Source organism: Coregonus clupeaformis, chromosome 21 (genome assembly GCF_020615455.1).
Source record: "Coregonus clupeaformis isolate EN_2021a chromosome 21, ASM2061545v1, whole genome shotgun sequence".
In the NCBI taxonomy this organism is placed as follows: domain Eukaryota; kingdom Metazoa; phylum Chordata; class Actinopteri; order Salmoniformes; family Salmonidae; genus Coregonus; species Coregonus clupeaformis.
The window spans coordinates 20,548,957-20,570,705 of record NC_059212.1 but is presented as its reverse complement, the minus strand read 5'-3'; the positions used below and the strand labels follow the sequence as shown (position 1 = coordinate 20,570,705).

The 21,749-nt window shown below is 43.1% G+C and overlaps 1 protein-coding gene across 2 annotated transcripts in view; it reads left to right on the top strand.

The window, feature by feature from the left end:
• Nucleotides 1–18,495, top strand: part of LOC121535050 (dipeptidyl peptidase 9-like) — a 34,390-nt gene extending 15,895 nt beyond the window's left edge. For both annotated transcript variants that reach the window (XM_041841738.1, XM_041841737.1), the window contains exons 11-21: nt 4,704–4,881; nt 6,248–6,407; nt 6,747–6,826; nt 7,200–7,352; nt 8,314–8,449; nt 11,125–11,270; nt 11,699–11,845; nt 12,977–13,129; nt 13,904–14,046; nt 14,727–14,838; nt 17,491–18,495. In XM_041841738.1, the coding sequence (XP_041697672.1) occupies nt 4,704–4,881; nt 6,248–6,407; nt 6,747–6,826; nt 7,200–7,352; nt 8,314–8,449; nt 11,125–11,270; nt 11,699–11,845; nt 12,977–13,129; nt 13,904–14,046; nt 14,727–14,838; nt 17,491–17,583 (1,501 nt within the window). In that variant the 3' untranslated portion in view covers nt 17,584–18,495. The remainder of the gene's footprint in view (nt 1–4,703; nt 4,882–6,247; nt 6,408–6,746; nt 6,827–7,199; nt 7,353–8,313; nt 8,450–11,124; nt 11,271–11,698; nt 11,846–12,976; nt 13,130–13,903; nt 14,047–14,726; nt 14,839–17,490) is intronic.
• The last annotated feature ends 3,254 nt before the right edge of the window (nt 18,496–21,749 follow it).

Below are 21,749 nucleotides of genomic sequence, written 5' to 3'. Positions count from 1 at the left end.
CAAATAAATTAATAAAAAATCCTACAATGTGATTTTCTGGATTTTTTTTTCTAAATTTGTATGTCATAGTTGACGTGTACCTATGATGAAAATTACAGGCCTCTCTCATCTTTTTAAGTGGGAGAACATGCACAATTGGTGGCTGACTAAATACTTTTTTTCCCCACTGTATATATATATATATATATAGTGCTATGAAAAAGTATTTGCACCCTTTCTAATTTTCTCCACTTTTGCATATTTGTGATACTGAATGTTATCAGATCTTCAACCAAAACCTAATATTAGATAAAGGGAACATAAGTGAACAAATAATACAACAATTACATATTTATTTCATTTATTTCATAAACAAAGTTATGCAACACCCAATTCCCCTGTGTGAAAAAGTAATTGCCCCCTTACACTCAATAACTGGTTGTGCCACCTTTAGCTGCAATGACTCCAACCAAATGCTTCCTGTAGTTGTTGATCAGTCTCTCACGTCGCTGTGGAGGAATTTTGGCCCACTCTTCCATGCAGAACTGCTTTAACTCGGTGACGTGTGGGTTTTCAAGCATGAACTGCTCGTTTCAAGTCATGCCACAACATCTCAATTGAGATTAGGTCTGGACTTTGACTAGGCCATTCCAAAACTTCCAATTTGTTGCTTTTTAGCCATTTTCATGTAGACTTGATTGTGGGTTTTGGATCATTGTCTTGCTGCATGACCCAGCTGCACTTCAGCTTCAGCTCACAGACAGATGGTCTGACATTCTCCTGTAGAATTATCTGATACAGAGAAGAATTCATGGTTCCTTCTATTAAGGCAAGTCGTCCAGGTCCTGAGGCAGCAAAGCATCCCCAAACCATCACACCACCACCACCATGCTTGACCTTTGGTATGATGTTCTTACTGTGGAATGCAGTGTTTGGTTTTCACCAGGTATAATGGGACCCGTGTTGTCCAAAAAGTTGACTCAAGTTTGCCAAAAAGCACCTGGATGATCATCAAGACTCTTGGAAGAACGTTCTATGGATAGATGGTTCAAAAGTATAACTTTTTGGACGACATGGTTCCAGTAATGCCTGGCGAAAACCAAACTCTGCATTCCACAGTAAGAACATCATATCAAAGGTCAAGCATGGTGGTGGTGTGATGGTTTGGGGATGCTTTGCTGCCTCAGGACCTGGACGACTTGCCTTAATAGAAGGAACCATGAATTCTGCTCTGTATCAGAGAATTCTACAGGAGAATGTCAGACCATCTGTCTGTGAGCTGAAGCTGAAGCGCAGCTGGGTCATGCAGCAAGACAATGATCCAAAACACACAATCAAGTCTACATGAAAATAGCTAAAAAGCAACAAATTGGAAGTTTTGGAATGGCCTAGTCAAAGTCCAGACCTAATCCCAATTGAGATGTTGTGGCAGGACTTGAAACGAGCAGTTCATGCTTGAAAACCCACACGTCACTGAGTTAAAGCAGTTCTGCATGGAAGAGTGGGCCAAAATTCCTCCACAGTGACGTGAGAGACTGATCAACAACTACAGGAAGCATTTGGTTGGAGTCATTGCAGCTAAAGGTGGCACAACCAGTTATTGAGTGTAAGGGGGCAATTACTTTTTCACACAGGGGAATTGGGTGTTGCATAACTTTGTTTATGAAATAAATGAAATAAATATGTAATTGTTGTGTTATTTGTTCACTTATGTTCCCTTTATCTAATATTAGGTTTTGGTTGAAGATCTGATAACATTCAGTATCACAAATATGCAAAAGTAGAGAAAATTAGAAAGGGGGCAAATACTTTTTCATAGCACTGTAAGTATTCAGCCCCTTTGCAATGAGACTCGAAATTGAGCTCAGGTGCATTCTGTTTCCATTGATCATCCTTGAGATGTTTCTACAACTTGATTGGAGTCCACCTGTGGTAAATTCAATTGATTGGACATGATTTGGAAAGGCACACACCTGTCTATAAAAGGTCCCACAGTTGACAGTGAATGTCAGAGCAAAAACCAAGCCATGAGGTCAAAGGAATTATCTGTAGAGCTCCGAGACAGGATTGTGTCGAGGCACAGATTTGGGGAAGTGTACCAAAAACTTTCTGCAGCATTGAAGGTCCCCAAGAACACAGTGGCCTCCATCATTCTTAAATGGAAGATGTTTGGAACCACCGAAACACTTCCTAGCTGGCCTCCCGGCCAAATTGAGCAATCGGGGGAGAAGGGCCTTGGTCAGGGAGGTGACCAAGAACCTGATGATCATTCTGACAGAGCTCCAGAGTTCCTCTGTGGAGATGGGAGAACCTTCCAGAAGGACAACCATCTCTGCAGCACTCCACCAATCAGGCCTTTATGGTAGAGTGGCCAGACGGAAGCCACTCCTCAGTAAATGGCACATGACAGCCCGCTTGGAGTTTGCCAAAAGGTACCTAAAGAATCTCAGACCATGAGAAACAAGATTCTCTGGTCTAATGAAACCAAGATTGAACTCTATGGCCTGAATGCCAAGCGTCACGTCTGGAGGATACCTGGCACCATCCCTACGGTGAAGCATGGTGGTGGCAGCATCATGCTCTGGGGATGTTTTTCAGCGGCAGGGACTGGGAGACTAGTCAGGATCGAGGCAAAGATGAACAGAGCAAAGTACAGAGAGATCCTTGATGAAAACCTGCTCCAGAGCACTCAGGACCTCAGACAGGGATAAAGTTTCACCTTCCAACAGGACAACGCAACCCTAAGCACACAGCCAAGACAACGCAGGAGTTGCTTCGGAACTAGTCTCTGAATGTTCTTGAGTGGCCCAGCCAGAGCCCGGACTTGAACCCAATCGAACATCTCTGGAGAGACCTGAAAATTGCTGTGCTGCGACGCTCCCCATCCAGCCTGACAGAGCTTGAGAGGATCTGCAGAGAAGAATGGGAGAAACTCCCCAAATACAGGTGTGCCAAGCTTGTAGCGTCATACCCAAGAAGACTCGAGGCTGTAATCGCAGCCAAAGGTGCTTCAACAAAGTTCTGAGTAAAGGGTCTGAATACTTATGTAACTGTGATATTTATTTATTTATTTAGATACTTTTGCAAAAAAATCTACGAATCTGTTTTTGCTTTGTCATAATGGGGTGTTGTGCGTAGATTGATGAGGGGGGGGAAAACAATTTAATCCATTTTAGAATAAGGTTGTAAAGTAACAATGTGGAAAAAGTCAAGCGGTCTGAACACTTTCCGAATGCACTTAAAATGAATGGATTTAGCAATTTCAGCCACACCCGTTGCTGACAGGTGTATAAAATTTAGCACACAGCCATTCAATCTCCATACATTGGCAGTAGAATGGCCTTACTGAAGAGCTCAGTGACTTTCAACATGGCGCCGCCATAGGATGCCACCTTTCCAACTAGTCAGTTTGTCAAATTTATGCCCTGCTAGAGCTGCCCCGGTCAACTGTAAGTGCTGTTATTGTGAAGTTGAAACGTCTAGGAGCAACAGCGGTTGAGCCGCAAAGTGGTAGGCCACACAAGCGCACAGAACGGGACTGCCAAGTGATGAAGCATGTAGCGCGTACAAATCGTCTGTCCTCGGCATCAACACTCCCTACCAAGTTCCAAACTGCCTCTGGAAGCAACGTCAGCACAATAACTGTTCGTCAGGAGCTTCATGAAATGGGTTTCCATGGTCGAGCAGCAGCACACAAGCCTAAGATCACCATGCGCAATGCCAAGCGTCGGCTGGAGTGGTGTAAAGCTCGCCGCCATTGGACTCTGGAGCAGTGGAAACGCGTTCTCTGGAGTGATGAATCACGCTTCACCATCTGGCAGTCCAACTGAATAATCTGGGTTTGGTGAATGCCAGGAGAACCCTACCTGCCCCAATGCATAGTGCCAACTGTCAGGTTTGGTGGAGGAGGAATAAGGATCTGGGGCTGGTTTTCATGGTTCGGGCTATAGCATGCCATGACATTCTAGACGATTCTGTGCTTTCAACTTTGTGGCAACAGTTTAGGGAAGGCCCTTTCCTGTTTCAGCATGACAATGCCCCTGTGCACAAAGCAAGGTCCATACAGAAATGGTTTGTTGAGATCGGTGTGGAAGAACTTGACTGGCCTGCACAGAGCCCTGACCTCAACCACATCGAACACCTTTGGGATGAATTGGAACGCCGACTGCGAGCCAGGCCTAATCGGCCAACATTAGTGCCTGACCTCACTAATGCTCTTGTGGCTGAAGTCCCCACAGAAATGTTCCAACATCTAGTGGAAAGCCTTTCTAGAAGAGTGGAGGCTGTTATAACAGCAAAGGGGGGACCAACTCCATATTAATGCCCATGGTTTTGGAATGAGATGTTCGACAAGCAGGTGTCCACATACTTTTGGTCATGTAGTGTATATTTATTTTTTGCTCAGAAATAAAATCACCCACGGGCCAAATTCAACCCGCGGGCCGCCAGTTGGGGAACCTTGCTGTACCCTATCTCGCCAGGACCAGGTTAGCTGTCCTCTGTAGTTTGGAATAGAGGAAAGTACAAGGTATTCAAATTGGATTCCTGGAGGTCTGTGGTACAGCTGGGTTTCTGTTCTACCTGATGATTAATTGCACCCACCTGGTCTCCCAGGTATAAATCCGCTGTGGGACTGGCTTCGAGCCGAGCAAATTTGCATTAGCCTTGTGTACTGTAGAGGATCCAGTCAGTGAGGTAAAGTGTCTCTCTGTCTCCCACTCCAGTGGTTGGGCTGTGCTGCTGGACCGCAGTCAGAGGAGACTCCAGCTGGTCCTGCTTCCCCCGGCCCTCTTCATCCCCATCACAGACGACCCGGCCCAGAGGCAGGAGAGCCTGGAGGCCGTGCCCGAGGACGTCCACCCCTACATCATCTACGAGGAGACCACCGACATCTGGATCAATGTGAGAGAGCCAGGGATGGGGGGGGTTCTGGGGATGGCACTTCTCAAGAGGCTGTGCACATCTGGGTCATGTTCTGAGCATGAACAGGGAAAATAAACATGTTGTTAAGATGGAACATGAATATGGTTTGGTAATGGAGGGGCACTCTCATTTCTCACAGAGGGGCCCCTCAATTTAATCAATTTGTACTATATGAGATAATTGTAGCTACCAGATATGTGGTTAGTATTATGTGTACAGTGAATCATAAGACTAGATTTGGTTATCATGCCCTTTAAAAAATAAAGGTTTGATGCTTGTTGGGAACTACGCTTGGAACATTTTAATTGCATGTTGAGTTTGGTTATTGAATTTACACTCAATTGACAGTCGGCAGGTAGGCGGCAGGTAGCCTAGTGGTTAAGAGCATTGGGCCAGTAAAGGTCGATGGTTCGAATCTCCGAGCTGATTTGGTGAAAAATCTGTCAGTGTGCCCTTGAGCAAGGCACTTAACCCTAATTGCTCCTGTAAGTCGCTCTGGATAAGAGCGTCTGCTAAATGACTAAAATGTAAAACAGTCGCTATATATTTACATTATGTTGACATATACACTCAGAACATCCTCAATTCGTCGGGGCATGGACTCTACAAGGTGTCGAAAGTGTTCCACAGGGATGCTGGCCCATGTTGACTCCAATGCTTCCCACAGTTTTGTCAAGTTGGCTGGATGTCCTTTGGGTGGTGGACCATTCTTGATATCCACGGGAAACTGTTGAGCATGAAAAACCCAGCAGCGTTGAATATACAAATTGATTTTATCAAACAAAACTATGCTACATTTTATCTCTGGGACCCTCAGGATGACAAATCAGAGCAAGATTACTGAATGTAAGTACATTATTTACCTTCAGAGGTTAATGTATCCAACCAGTTGCCATGACAAAAGTGTTTTGTTGTTGTGCACTATCCTCAAAACAACAGCATGGTCTTTTTTTAGCTGTAATAACTACTGTAAATTGGACACTGCAGTTAGATTACAATAATTAAAGCTTTCTGCCCATATAAGACATGTCTATGTCCCGGAAAGTTGGCTGTTGTTTACAACTCCATTCTAGTCACATATCGCATATTGAGCAGCAACCGTCCCGGTATAGGGATGCCAATCCTGTAGAGGTTTTAACCTGTGTCCTCCCCGTCATCTACACTGATTGAAGTGGATGTAACAAGTGACATCAATAAGGGATCATAGCTTTCACCTAGATTCACCTGGTCAGTCTATGTCATGGAAAGAGCACGTGTTCCTAATGTTTTGTACACTCTGTATATTTGCATGGAAGAATTGGGCCACAACAAACTAATAACAACCATGTTTTTCTGTTGCCCACAGGTTCATGATATTTTCTATCCATTCGTTCAAACGTCAGAGGATGACTTCTCTTTCATATGGGTGAATGAATCCAAAACGGGCTTCAGCCATCTGTACAAAATCACATCAACATTGCGACCAGGCTGCTACCAATGGTCAGGAAACTATACACATACAGAGGGTGAGACATTAGAATAAAGAACCTTAAACAAAATCAAATTGCCTGAGTCCCAGATCTGTTTGTGCTGTCTTGCCAATTTTATTGCTGTCATTGTCATGCTTGGTGTGACGGCACAAACAGATCTAGGACTCAGGCTTTGTCCTTCCTTCCTTGAGCTAATCACTGATCTGTATGTGTCACGGTTAAGTGAAGGCAAGATCTTGAAGGCAATAGGATGTAACCTCAAAAGATCTGTGGTCGCCATCCGGGCGTCAGATTGCTGCACTGTCAGTCTGGTCAGTGTAATAAAAGACGTCAAAACAGCATCTCAAATCTCGATGGTCTCTTCTTCCTCTGCAGGAGACTTTAAATGTGCAATCAAGGAGGAGGTGACTCTGACCAGTGGAGAGTGGGAGGTGTTGGCCAGGCATGGCTCCAAGGTAGGAACTTCAGTTAATCCGATTAAAGCCCTTCTTGTCAGTGTTTTTATAATCTGATGTAGTAGATATGTTTATAATGGATTTGTGTGTGCCCACGCTATTGCAAGATTATAATGTACCTTCTGCCAACAATATGAATATTGTGTGATCTCACTCTCTCTCTCTCTCTCTGTCTCTCTCTCTCTCTCTCTGTCTCTCTGTCTCTCTCTCTCTGTCTCTCTCTCTCTCTCTCTCTCTCTCTCTCTCTCTCTCTCTCTCTCTCTCTCTCTCTCTCTCTCTCTCTCTCTCTCTCTCTCTCTCTCTCTCTCTCTCTCTCTCTCTCTCTCTCTCTCTCTCTCTCTCCCTCTCTCCCTCTCTCCCTCTCTCCCTCTAGATCTGGGTGAATGAGGCCTCTAAGCAGGTGTACTTCCAGGGCACTAGAGACACCCCTCTGGAGCACCACCTCTATGTGGTCAGCTATGAGTCCCCTGGCGACGTGGTCAGACTCACCAAGCCTGGCTTCTCCCACAGCTGCTCCATAAGCAAGGTATGGACTCGACAAATATTATTTAACTAACGTTAGCATTACCCTTAACCCTGACCCTAATAATGCAGAGTAGGAAGTATACATTTACTCTTTGGACTGACCTAACAGTAGTAGGCTAGATCAGCATTTGATTTTGTAACAACTTATGGGGTGCCTGGCTGCCTGGCATGCAGTGCTATTGGGAAAATGTTGGGTGCCAAGCCCCCCTCTGGCACCCCTGTAATTACAACTCTTACCCCAAAATGGATTCTTGAAACCGGGCTACAGGTTTTGATGGAATAGATCCCTCTGTCATTTACTAGCCATCTTGCCAAACAACACGCTGCAGTAGGTAGTACCAACAAACACTGTAACAACCCTGACCTCTGACACGCTGCACTCAATCAACCTCTCCCCACGCTTCATCAGATCATGCCACACAAGTACCTTAGGGATGTACAGCTGATCTCTTGTCTATGAGAAGCCTGGTTACATCAGGGAGCGTTGTGGAACTGCCCATGTCATACTGTGTAACCATCTGGTCATTCTGTGTGTGTGTGTGACACATAGAGAGGATATTGATGTATGTTGCTACAATATAATGGATAATGCTGTGTAGTGGGGTGTGGCCTGTTGTGTAGGCCTCTGGACCCATGTGGAAATACACAGGGAGTTGGTTCTGAAGCTGATGGTCTCAGATCAGTTGTGTGATTCTTTTTTTAGTATACCTCTAACTTTATAAGATGAGCGACAAAGCTGGCTTGAAATTAGGGCCCAGTGACATTCTGTCTCCGATGTGAAGATAAGAAGATTCATTCACCGCCATTCATCTTTGTCTCCTTCTCTCACTCCTTCTGTATCTCCCCTCTTCCTCTATCTTTCACTGTATTCCCCCTCTCTACTGCGTGCTCTGTCGCTATTCTTTACTCTCTCTTTCTCTCTCCCCTCCCTCTTTCTCTTTCGCTCTCTCTTCTCTCTGCAGAACTTTGACATGTTTGTCAGCCACTACAGTAATGTAAGCACTCCCCCCTGCGTCCATGTCTACAAGCTGACCGGCTCAGAGGGAGACCCTCTCCACATGGTGCCTGAGTTCTGGGCCAGCATGATGGAAGCCCCAGGTAAGGGTGACAGGATGAGAGGGTTTAGGCCTCATTCCAATACTTTAATACACATCCTTCCTTCCTGAGTTCTGGGCCAGCATGATGGAAGCCCCAGGTTAGGAACAGAGGGGTTAGGCCCCATTCCAATAGCTCATCAGGCATTTATGTTACAGTGCATTTGGAAAGTATTCAGACCCCTTGACTGTTTCCACATTTTGTTACGTTACAGCCTTATTCAAAAATGGATTAAATAATTTTTTCCCCCTCATCAATCTACACACAATACCCCATAATGACAAAGAAAAAAAAGGTTTTTACATTTGTTTGCAAATGTAATAAAATAAAAAAAATTGAAAAATCACATTTACATAAGTATTCAGACCCTTTACTCAGTACTTTGTTGAAGCACCTTTGGCAGCGATTACAGCCTCGAGTCTTCTTGGGTATGACGCTACAAGCTTGGCACACCTGTATTTGGGGAGTTTCTCCCATTCTTCTCTGCATATCCTCTCAAGCTCTGTCAGGTTGGATGGGGAGCGTCGCTGCACAGCTATTTTCAGGTCTCTCCAGGGTTCAAGTCCAGGCTCTGGCTGGGCCACTCAAGGACTTTGAGACTTGTCCCGAAGCCACTCCTGCATTGTCTTGGCTGTGTGCTTAGGGTTGTTGTACTGTTGGAGGTGAACCTTTGCCCCACTCTGAGGTCCTGAGCACTCTGGAGCAGGTTTTCATCAAGGATCTCTCTGTACTTTGCTCTGTTCATCTTTCCCTCACTCCTGACTAGTCTCCCTGCCACTAAAAAACATCCCCACAGCATAATGCTGCCACCACCATGCTTCACCGTAGGGATGGTGCCAGGTTTCCTCCAGACGTGACGCTTGGCATTCAGGCCAAAGAGTTCAATCTTGGTTTCATCAGACCAGAGAATCTTGTTTCTCATGGTCTGAGAGTCCTTTAGGTGCCTTTTGACAAACTCCAAGCATGCTGTCATGTGCCTTTTACTGAGGAGTGGCTTCCATCTGGCCACTCTACCATAAAGGCCTGATTGGTGGAGTGCTGCAGAGATGGTTGTCCTTCTGGAAGGTTCTCCCATCTCCACAGAGGAACTCTGGAGTTCTGTCAGAGTGACCATCGGGTTTTTGGTCACCTCCCTGACCAAGGCCCTTCTCCCCCGATTGCTCAGTTTGGCCGGGCGGCCAGCCCTAGGAAGAGTCTTGGTGGTTCCAAACTTCTTCCATTTAAGAATGATGGAGGCCACTGTGTTTTTGGGGACCTTCAATGCTGCAGACATTTTTTGGCACCCTTCCCCAGATCTGTGCCTTGATACAATCCTGTCTTGGAGCTCTACGGACAATTCCTTCCACCTCATGGCTTGGTTTTTGCTCTGACATTCACTGTCAACTGTGGGACCTTATATAGACAGATGTGTGCCTTTCCAAATCATGTCCAATCAATTGAATTTACCACAGGTGGACTCCAATCAAGTTGTAGAAACATCTCAAGGATGATCAATGAAAACAGGATGCACCTGAGCTCAATTTCGAGTCTCATAGGAAAGGGTCTGAATACTTATGTAAATAAAGTATTTACGTTTTTTATTTGTAACAAATTTGCAAAAATGTCTGAAAACCTGTTTTCACTTTGTCATTATGGGGTATTGTGTGTAGATTGATGAGGGGAAAAAAATATTTAATCCATTTCAGAACAAGGCTGTAACGTAACAACATGGAAAAAGTCAAGGGGTCTGAATACTTTCCGAGTGCACTGTATATTCTTCAAGAATCAATAGGTATATTAAAGTCAAAAGTCAAAAAATTGATGTAGCAATCGCAGATTACCCCTTTAAAGACTTATCGTTCCTTCCTTCCTTTAGGCGATCACTGATCTAACTGGATAGGTGTAAACTCTACAATGGGATTCTGAGTTACTCCTATCCAGTTGTGTAAGATCTGTGATTACTTCAAGGAAGTGCAGAGGGAATGGCATAAACCAATGCTGCCGAATAAACACACAGTATGAAAAAAAGTATGCGTTGATTTTAGACTGCCCTTTACTTAGTCACTTCTGAGTGGCCCAACCCATATGACTTGCTAATACTTTAAAGCAAAATATCTTACAACATCATTACAATGAGGTCATGGGTGTTTCATAGTGACCTTTGCACCATAGGTAAACCAAGCTAAATCCAGATCTTATTAAATAATCACATTGGTCTATTTTGGAGTAATACTTTGTGCATAGTACATGTTGCATAATTAAGAGGAGATTTGTAAGTGAAGGTCAGCTATCTTTGTATTTTAGGAACAAAACAATCAATATATAAATATTTAGAGTAGAGTTGAAGCTGAGTGTTGATTTATTTCAAGGCAGTGGCGTCACCAGGAATCTTTCACTAGGGTAGCTAAGGGGTAGTAGGTTGGTCGTTGTGTGGGGGGAGTGGCAAGACCATAAGGCCATAGATTTATTAAAGCTACAATATGGGATCTGTTCAATGTTCAATTCAATTATTTATATATATTTATGAATTTGAGAGTGGAGACATTTCCCCAGCCCCATCCCTCAACTATATACTAGAACAAGTAGCAGGGCTGCCGTTTTGCTGAAAAACGTATCCCAGATTGTAGTTTTAAACTGGGTGGGCAATTTTATGTCAGTCAATTATTGATGTCATCAGTACTTTGCTGTGTGTATTTCAGGTTGCCCAGGAGACTACAGATCTCCGGAGATCTTTGACTTCCCAGGAAAGTCGGGCTTCCAGCTCTATGGAATGGTGTACAAGCCTCACAACCTCCAGCCTGGCAAGAAGCATCCCACAGTCCTCTTTGTCTACGGCGGCCCGCAGGTTTGTGGCTTCTCTCAAACATAAACATTTTCTTCTTTCATGAGAAATTCCTTATAGAAATCCAGTCAGATCTGTGAGAACCAAAGGGGTAGGAACTAGGGAAGGAGCCAGGGGCTGAAATGGAACTGGTCCTTTATGACCTATTTGTAACTAGCAATAATAGTGAATGCTTTCCTATTTAACCCAGGAAATAGCCATACCAAGCTCTGTCACCTTGTTTTTCACATACAGTACGTGTACAAGGCTGAAGTCCTCTATAGGGCTGACCCAAACCTCACTGTGCTTGCTAAAATATTTTATTTTCACGTGATCCTTTCCAGCATGGTTCCAGCATCTATGGTGTATGCGTAATCAGGCCAGCCCAGGGCAGCTCGGCTCTGCTAGGTTTGTCTCAGTGGTGTGAAAAGGGTATGTGTGTGTGTCCACAGGTCCAGTTGGTGAATAACTCCTTTAAGGGGATGAAGTACCTGCGTCTCAACACCCTGGCCTCTCTGGGATACGCTGTGGTGGTCATCGATGGGAGGGGCTCCTGTCAGAGGGGCCTGGAGTTCGAAGGGGCTCTGAAAAACAAAATGGTAGGATTGGTCGAAAGCAACTTCCAACCCATATCTTTGCTTTTTGTTTATAAGTGCTTTCAATACCAGTATTTTTGTGTATAAGCATTAAGGTACCCATGTTCTACTTTAGACAAAGCAATGGCAAATTGTACAGTGCTATGAAAAAGTATTTGCCCCCTTTCTAATTTTCTCTACTTTTGCATATTTGTGATACTGAATGTTATCAGATCTTCAACCAAAACCTAATATTAGATAAAGGGAACATAAGTAAACAAATAACACAACAATTACATATTTATTTCATAAACAAAGTTATGCAACACCCAATTCCCCTGTGTGAAAAAGTAATTGCCCCCTTACACTCAATAACTGGTTGTGCCACCTTTTAGCTGCAATGACTCCAACCAAATGCTTCCTGTAGTGGTTGATCAGTCTCTCACGTCGCTGTGGAGGAATTTTGGCCCACTCTTCCATGCAGAACTGCTTTAACTCAGTGACGTGTGGGTTTTCAAGCATGAACTGCTCGTTTCAAGTCCTGCCACAACATCTCAATTGGGATTAGGTCTGGACTTTGACTAGGCCATTCCAAAACTTCGAATTTGTTGCTTTTTAGCAATTTTCATTTAGACTTGATTGTGTGTTTTGGATCATTGCCTTGCTGCATGACCCAGCTGCGCTTCAGCTTCAGCTCACAGACGGATGGTCTGACATTCTCCTGTAGAATTCTCCGATACAGAGCAGAATTCATGGTTCCTTCTATTAAGGCAAGTCGTCCAGGTCCTGAGGCAGGACTTGAAGCGAGCAGTTCATGCTTGAAAACCCACACGTCACTGAGTTAAAGCAGTTCTGCTTTAACTCAGTTCTGTCCAGGTTAATTAAAGCACATGTGAGCAGCATATACCATGTGCTGGCTTCCTTTTATTTATTAATAATACTTCATACTATTTATTAATTGGACAGCACCGGTGTGACTTTGGGATGTTCACTTAATATCTCTCACATCTTTGATCTTTCATCCAGACTATGAAACATTTTGTGAATTTTAGAACCATGTTAATTCTGCCCAAGTCATCTGGACATGTGGATGTATCAGTGTGACTAATGCCCTCCTCTCTCTCTCTCTCTGTGTCTGTGTGTGTGTGTTACCAGGGCCAGGTGGAGATCGAGGACCAGGTGGAAGGGCTGCAGTATGTGTCGGAGAGGTTCAACTTTGTGGACCTGAGTCGCGTGGCCATCCACGGCTGGTCCTACGGCGGCTTCCTCTCCCTCATGGGCCTCATTCAGAGACCCAACGTCTTCAAGGTGAGATGCACCACAGTAAAATGCACCATTCTGAGACAATAGAATCTCTAGATCTCGATTGGACTGGGCTGAGGTTAATTCCACAAAGTTTCATTCCCTTCCTTCTACTATTTCCTTCTCCTTAAAATCAGAGTGGACTGTATTGATTATGTACTGGAGCATAGATGGGATAGGTTTGAATAAGGATGGTATTCTGTAGATGTAGTTTTCCCATTTGTCCTCATGGTGTCACTGTGGATTACACGTCATTCCATACTGCAGTTCTTACAGTAGTCTTAGCTCACAGTGGTACTGCTCTACACAGCACACTGGCAAAGACCAACAAGAGTATATCTCTCACCAGCACTCCAGAGGTAACAGGAGGCCTATTCAGGCTCTTGTCAATATGTACATTACCGCTTGACAGAAATCGCGCTTCATTGAACCATTAAACTGAAACAGCAATGAACTGAAGTTTAGACATGCGACAACTCACTGCATGCCACAACCCCGTTATCCTGAACCAAATCCCGCAGGCATCCATCTTCTCAAACGCTGTTCGACCTGTCATGTTGTGCTAACCGCTAATGATGGAAATGTGCGCAAACTGAAGTGTGACGGTACAATGCATCTGACATTTTGTTGTTTCAATGTGTTCATGTCTTAATCGTGTCTGTCCCAATAGAGGTTGTGGAGGGAGAAATAGCAGGACATGCTAATTTAAGTGCTGTCCCTACTGAAATAAACAAGTAAAATCAATGAAAAAAAAAATGGCAATGTTGTTGTTCCTTTCAGGTGGCCATAGCGGGCGCCCCAGTGACCGTGTGGATGGCGTACGACACGGGCTACACGGAGCGCTACATGGATACGCCTGAGAACAACCAGCAGGGCTACGAGGAGGGCTCCGTGGCTCTGCATGTGGACAAGCTGCCCAGCGAGTCAGTCCCTGTTTACTGCACTCTATACAATTGAACGAATCAAAGAAATAAGAACAGCCTACTTATCTAACTATATATACTCTAGATAACACTTTTGTATTCTTGGTATGATGGTAGGCCCTCAAGAGGTCAGATGTAGGTATTGTAATGTGACCGCACAATTCTATTTTACTTTCCATTTTGTTAATCATTGTTGGTTTATAACAGGCATGGGATTTGAGCAAAAAATGTCCCAGCTCAAATTTCAAGGACAGATGGGATGTTATTGAGTTTCTCCATAGACATTTCTACAGGGGTGCAACTTTGGTTTTAGAAGTGGGAGGGACATAACCTTTTTTCTTTTTTTTTATCCGGTGGGATAAACACTCCAAACAGCCTCCCCGACCACTCTGAGGTGTCCGCATGGTCCTAAAGCACGCCGTTGCCTTGTTTTTGATCACATTCCAATGACAAAACTGGGGGGGACAAAAATGCAATTTCAGAATGTGGGGGGGACATGTCCAGTGAAAGTTGCGCCCCTTTATTTCTATCTGTATACATTTCAAAAACCCAGGATATACTTAATATTGTATAGTATAAATTCAAAAAAAGGGGGCAACATGATAATTTAACCTGTTTTAGTTTTCATGTGGTTTTTATGTCCATTTCCATCCTTTGAAACCCTCTCCTTGTCCTCCCAGGCCAAACCGCTTGCTGATTTTACATGGATTCCTCGACGAGAATGTACACTTTTTCCACACCAACTTCCTGGTGTCACAAATAATCCGCGCTGGGAAGCCATATCAGCTACAGGCGAGTATTTTACTTTTTCTAAAATTATTGATGTGCTTTTCACATTTCTAAATCAGTCTTAAAGGCAGGTTATGGATAACTTATAGTCGCTGTGGGCCATAGGAATAGCAGCTTCTGCTGATTATCATCTTAATCACTTTGGTTGACGTTTTGAAAAGTGCAATAACACAGTGCAGCTGTCAAATTAGACAGCTTTGCTTAAACACTGTTGGAATGCAACAGTTGGGCAACTACTGTACACTGCATCAACTATCTCTACGGTACTGATATATTTTCTCCCTAACATTGTGTGTGGTCAGCTGGTAGAGCACGGCGCTTGTAACGCTAAGGTAGTGGGTTCGATCCCCGGGACCACCCATACACAAAAAAAATGTATGCACGCATGACTGTAAGTCGCTTTGGATAAAAGCGTCTGCTAAATGGCATATTATTATTATTATTATTGTTGCACAATTAGAGAAAATACTGCTACAGTCTCTTCCATGTGCTGTGAAAGTGTGGCCAATAAGGATACATTGGTATGCACCTACAGTGGGCTCCAAAGTTACTGGCACCCCTGACTGGCAATGCACAAACAATACTTAAAAAATATAAACAATATAATTATAGAGAAACTTAAAATACCAACATGTGAGAAATACTGTACTATATTAATGTTCCAATGGAACCCACCAAAATCATTTATTGATTTAATTAAAAATCAATCTCCTCCAAATCAAAGTTTCACAATTAATGGCACCCTTAAAGATGATTGTAAAAAAACATCTACCAAAATTAAACCAGGAATTAAATTCCACTTATTTAAGTTTATCTAAGTCTTAAGGAACTATATAGAGCCATTACATCACTTCCTGTTTCACTAGGGTATAAAAACGAGGTAACGCATGCAATATCCCTTTGTCATCCAACACCATGAAGAAAACAAAAGAACTGGCAGTTCAAAAGAGACAGATGGTTGTAGACCTTCATAAATCTGGTAATGGCTACAAGAAAATCCACAAACGATTGAATATACCACTGAGCACTGTCAGGGCAATTATTAACAAATTAAAAAGATATGGAACAGTTGAAAACCTCACGGGTAGAGGACGCAAATGCATTTTGCCCACCAGGATAGGGAGGAGGATGGTGAGAGAAGCAACAAAATCCCCAAGAATCACTGTGAAAGAATTGCAGGCCACAGGCGCTTTGGAAGGGTTGCCAGAAGAAAGCCCTTTCTGACCACAAGACACAGACGCAAGCTCTTGGAGTTTGCCAAACGTAATTAAAATTATGACTGGAAGAAAGTGCTCTTGTCAGATGAGACCAAAATTGAACGTTTTGGTCAGATTCAGCATCGGCATGTTTGGCGTCAACAGAGATGCATACAAGGAGAGGCACCTCATATCCACGGTGAAATATGGTGGTGGGTCAGTGATGTTTTGGAGCTGTTTTAATTCAAGAGGTCCTGGGGCACTGGTTAAGATTGATGGCATAATGAATTCCACCAAGTATCAGGCATTTTTGGCTGACAATCTGGTTGCCTCTGCCAGAAGGCTGGGACTTGGCCGCTAGGTGGACTTTCCAACAAGACAATGACCCAAAACATACCTCAAGATCCACACAGAAATGTTCTGCCATGGCCATCTCAGTCGCCGGACCTCAATCCAATCGAAAATCTATGGGCTGTGTTGAAAAGGGCAGTTGATAAGCGCAAACCCAAAAAATGTGAAGGATCTTGAAAGGATCTGCATAGAGGAATGGTCCAAAATCCTTCCAAATGTGTTCCTTAACCTTGTCAAACATTACAGGAAAAGACTCCATGCGGTTATCCTTGCCAGAGGTGGTTGCACTAAGTACTAAATGAGGAGTGCCAATAATTATGAAACCTTGATTTTGGTTACATTTATTTTGTATTAAATAATTGTATGATTTTGGTTGGTTCCATTGAAACATTAATAAAGTACAGTATTTCTCACATGTTGGTATTTTGAGTTTACCTGGGGCGGCAGGTAGCTTAGTGGTTAAGAGCGTTGTGCCAGTAACCGAAAGGTCGCCGGTTCTAATCCCCGAGCCGACTAGGTGAAAAATCTGTTGACGTGCCCTTGAGCAAGGCACTTAACCCTAATTGCTCCTGTAAGTGGCACTGGATAAGAGCATCTGCTAAATGACTAAAATCTAAAATGTATAATTATATTGTTTATATTTTTTTAAGTATTGTTTGTGCATTGCCAGTCAGGGGTGCCAGTAATTTTGGAGCCCACTGTATATAGCATGAAGCCAATGACTTTAATTAACGACTAAACTGTCAATTAAAAATGAAAGCCAGCAGACCAGAAAGTTGGGCCTCCTTATAACTCTACAGCTCCTTGGTATGAATGGGTTTCAGGGAATTTTGCGTTTTCAGAACATTGCAGATTGTATCTAGCTGGAGTCACATGTACTGTTATTTTTACTGTAATTTTACTGCATTTATTTTTTACTTATCTATTGTTAACTTAACACGTATTTTTCTTAAAACTGCATTGTTGGTTAAGGGCTTGTAAGTAAGCATTTCACTGTAAGGTCTACACCTGTTGTATTTGGCGCATGTGACAAATACAATTGGATTTTATTTTATTTGTATGTACTGAAGCAGGAATTAGTGGTTGATTTTCCTCTGTTGTTTTGCAGGTCTACCCCAACGAGCGACACAGTATTCGCTGCCCAGAGTCAGGAGAACACTACGAGATCATGCTGCTGCACTTTCTACAACAATACCTCTGAAACCGGGGTAATCGTCCCCCCTCAATCCCCACCTCCACCCCCATACTGAAACAAACTCTCCACCCCCAATAACCCCTCAACCTTGGCATAGAGACCTCCCACTCTGCAGCCACACCCACCCACCCCACATTTACCTGAACTGGAGATCTCACTCAATTATACCTCCACCTCTCTCTTTCTCTGTTGCTTGCTCTCTCTCTCTTCCATTCTTCCTTTCTCTCGCCCCTACGTTAGGGTGGGGGTATGTTTAGGTTACCTAAGGTGATCCAAGGCAATGTTATCAAGTTTCACCGTGGAATGAAAGGAGGACAACATTATCTGGAGGCTGGGCCACAATTACTCTCCTGTTTTTCCTCTTCTCTGGAACCATGATTGTTTTGCCAAATGTTTTTATTTTTCCTCCATTTTATTCACTCAAGTCAGTAGTAGGAGTGGGGTTCCTCAAACATGAAATTGAATCTATACAGACAGACCGAATAACACACAGACAGACACAGACAGAATAGCTATAATACTTACTGTGAGTTTAAACCTTGGAGGTGGTGTGTAATGGCTAGAGGAAGAAACCCTGCCTCTACTTGCATTCATTAACTATTTTAATTGTGTATTGTTAAAATAAAACATTTGTATGGATTCTTATTGTTTTATAATGAGTGTCAAATGAAGTCACTCATTGATATAATAAAGTAATTTTTGCGCCCCGTTTCTCTAATCTCTCCTCACATTACATTGCTGAAGGTGTCGGCTTGCCTTCTGAAGATACAATATTTGCCAAAGTACTTCTGACTTGATCATGCTGGTGTTTTCTTTTTTACTGCAATAACGATGCAAGTGTGAGCAGCCGTGTCTTAAACAGCTTTTTACCACCTGAATAAAATTTATACATGATGAATAAATGTATGATGAAATCTCCGCTCTTTGATGTTATTTAATTTATCACAGAATAACATAAATAAAAGATAGATAGATGGATGGATAGATACATAGACATGAATGACAAACCAAGATGTTGAGAGACTGCTTCAATATCTCATATTGTACATGATAACAAGCTGAGTGTCATGGTCAACTACAATGTGATAGATATCTTTAACACAGTGAAACTATGCTCAATCTCAGGGCTATTCATCTTTCCATGTGAATTGATATTCCTCTTTGACCCTCCTAGTTCGGTGCAGAGCGGGAAAGACATCTCATGTCCCTTTGGAACAGTAAGCGCCTTTAATCATTGAGTCCTTATGCAGGGTATCCACCTTCCCTTTGGGGGGGAACAGTTGCCATGGCTACCAGTGATTGATGCTTGTGTTTTATAGATGAGCTTGCTGGGAGCAAGAGTGCTTGGAAGTGATTGATGCTACAGATGCCTTGATGTTACTGAGTAGACTCTGCTGTCCATGTACACCACTGCATTAAGCTTTAGTAGCCATTTTGAGCACCTGTTTCAGATGGTGAGACGTTCAACTGCAGGTACAAATGGGACCTCACCCTTTATGAGTGAAGTGCAATTGTATTTTTTGTTATTGCAAATGGATAATCAAAGTAACTGTTTACCCTTTGGCTACCTTTTAATTGATAAAAACGACAACATATTTGATTTGACATCCTCTACGAAAAATGCATCTCAGAGTATCTTTTCCATGTGTGAATTATGACCCTTGAAAGTCAGAATATAGCCTGAGTGTCACAGCAAGAACATTACCAATTGGCTAGAATCACGCAGGCACCCAGGCAGAATGCCATTTGTTCTGCCCTTAAGGCAGAGCTGCCCTCAGAACAAGATTGAGTAAGGAAAACTCCACTGAGCTAGCATTTGATAAGAGGTCAATCGCGAACAGCGAGACATTGGGCATTGCATGTCCCTTCCTGTCACTCACTCTCTCTGAAGGTGTTAGAAAGCACATTAGCAGTAAGCCTGACACCTGACCAGATTTATCAGAGGTGTGAGACATTGAAGTTGACAGAAGGAAGCCACTGGACCTAGCTTGTTGTGAGATGACTTAGCTTGTTGTGAGATGACTGAGCTGTTAATTCTGGGGGAATACGAGAGGTCCACGTGCACGGTGCTTCCAAGACACTATGTACTGATACTGTTAAAACTTGTCTCTGTCTCAACCCTAGCCTGCCTAGGGTAAGTTGTTTGCTTCCCTCAGGTATTCCATCCAGTGGCTGGAATGTAAGGCGAATTGGTGAAATATTATGTTTCCTCACTATGGCAAGCCAAGAGCCAGGCGTGTGCTCTCACTACTTTTACGATGATGGAATGGCTTCAGTACTGCAGTCTTCATAAAATGCAATATTATCAAGCTTGGTAATATGCTAATAAATCATTGAAATCAATGCAAAAAATACCATATTGATTTGATAAGCATGTTTGAACTCAACTGTGTCAGCTCATTTTCAATCAATACCACTAATTGGAAGAACCCTTACTTACTTTGTAACAGCAAACATACCTTGGCACAGCAGCCTGTTCCTGTTCAGCACTGTGACATGTTTATCTCTGTAGTTTGTTTGTGGGGAATCTTCACATTGGGAACCATTTGCTAGAAGAGATGGGGGACGCAGCTAGTAGAGTTGGGGCCTGTCTCTTGGCTGTGGGGCGCAGTGCAAGGCAAGCTTAAGTACAGCCAGGACATTCCTCTATCACGTGGCAGCCAGGCAGTATGCCAAGATCTGATTAACCCTCTGTGTGCGAACGGGATGAATTAGTTAGCTAGTCTGCTTATCCATCTTCCAATCAAGAATCTCATGCTGACCTACCATCTGTGTTGGATGGAAGTTTAAGACTATGTTAATTTGACTGTTTTTGAGTTGGCTACAATGTTCATTTGAATGTTTTTGAGTTGGCTACCCTACTTTTTATTAATATCGCTAGCTACAACAGAATACCATTGTGGATACCATTTATGAAGGAAGTTAGAGGTCGTTTAACTAGCATTGGCACAATTGGAAGTCTAAAGGAACAGTTTAGCATGCTAGCTGTTCCTGTTCATCCGACTCTGGTGAAGTAGATTTAAATAGCGTCATTGCCAAAATCTCGAAATCCCTTAATATGGAGGAAATTGCAGTCATTGGAGCTAATTACTGGGGTTTTTCTTTATAGAAAATTCTTAGGCAGGCAGTCCAAGTGGCAATTTTCAGGATGGAAAAGCAATTTCAGTGTCAACTTAAACGATCAAAACCAGATAGAAAGCATGCAGAAAAGATATTGATCTATACATATTTTAAAATAATACCATCTTTGAGAACTAACAATCAATTAAAAGCTAGACAGTCGGGGAGAATTGAAAATTCCAAAACCGGGCATTCAGGGCACATGCCCATTGATTTTGATATGTTTGAGCAGAGGAGCACAACATAAATTGCAGGAAATTAGCTTTAAAACGGCAACATTTTCTCTCAACTCAATGGAAAAATGTGTAGAATTGCAGAAAATGTGCTTTACAACAGCAACATCTCTCCCCTGCCAAGATACCTTTCTAATGGTCTAAGGCACTGCATCGCAGTGCTAACTGTGTCACTAGAGATCCTGGTTCGAATCCAGGCTCTGTCGCAGCCGGCCGCGACCGGGAGACTCATGGGCGGCGCACAATTGGCCCAGCGTCGTCCAGGGTAGGGGAGGGAATGGCCGGCAGGGATGTAGCTCAGTTGATAGAGCATGGCGTTTGCAATGCCAGGGTTGTGGGTTCGATTCCCACGGGGGGCCAGTATAAAAATAAATAATGTATTCACTAACTGTAAGTCGCTCTGGATAAGAGCGTCTGCTAAATGACTAAAATGTAAATGTAAATGTAGTTAAAAAAATTAATGAAAATGTCTACCAAATCTATTCATTTTAAAATATATATTACTTCTATATGCCATTATCATTCACCTGATAAGACATTACTTTTTTGTTGTTGTTGCTAACATATGATGGGGTCCCTGGTTTGCCTGGGCGGGGGTCCCTGGGCAAGAAAAGTTTGAAAATCCCTGGGCTACCATGTTCATTTGACTGTTTTCAGGTTGGCTATGATGTTCATTTGACTAGTTTTCAGGTTGGTTACCATATTCATTTGAATGTTTTTGAGTTGTCTGACATGTTACTCCATTCTGGCCATTGGCTCACTTCTGGTTTGTATTTACAGCTGCATCAGTGTGTTTGATCAGAGATCAGAAAGTATTTT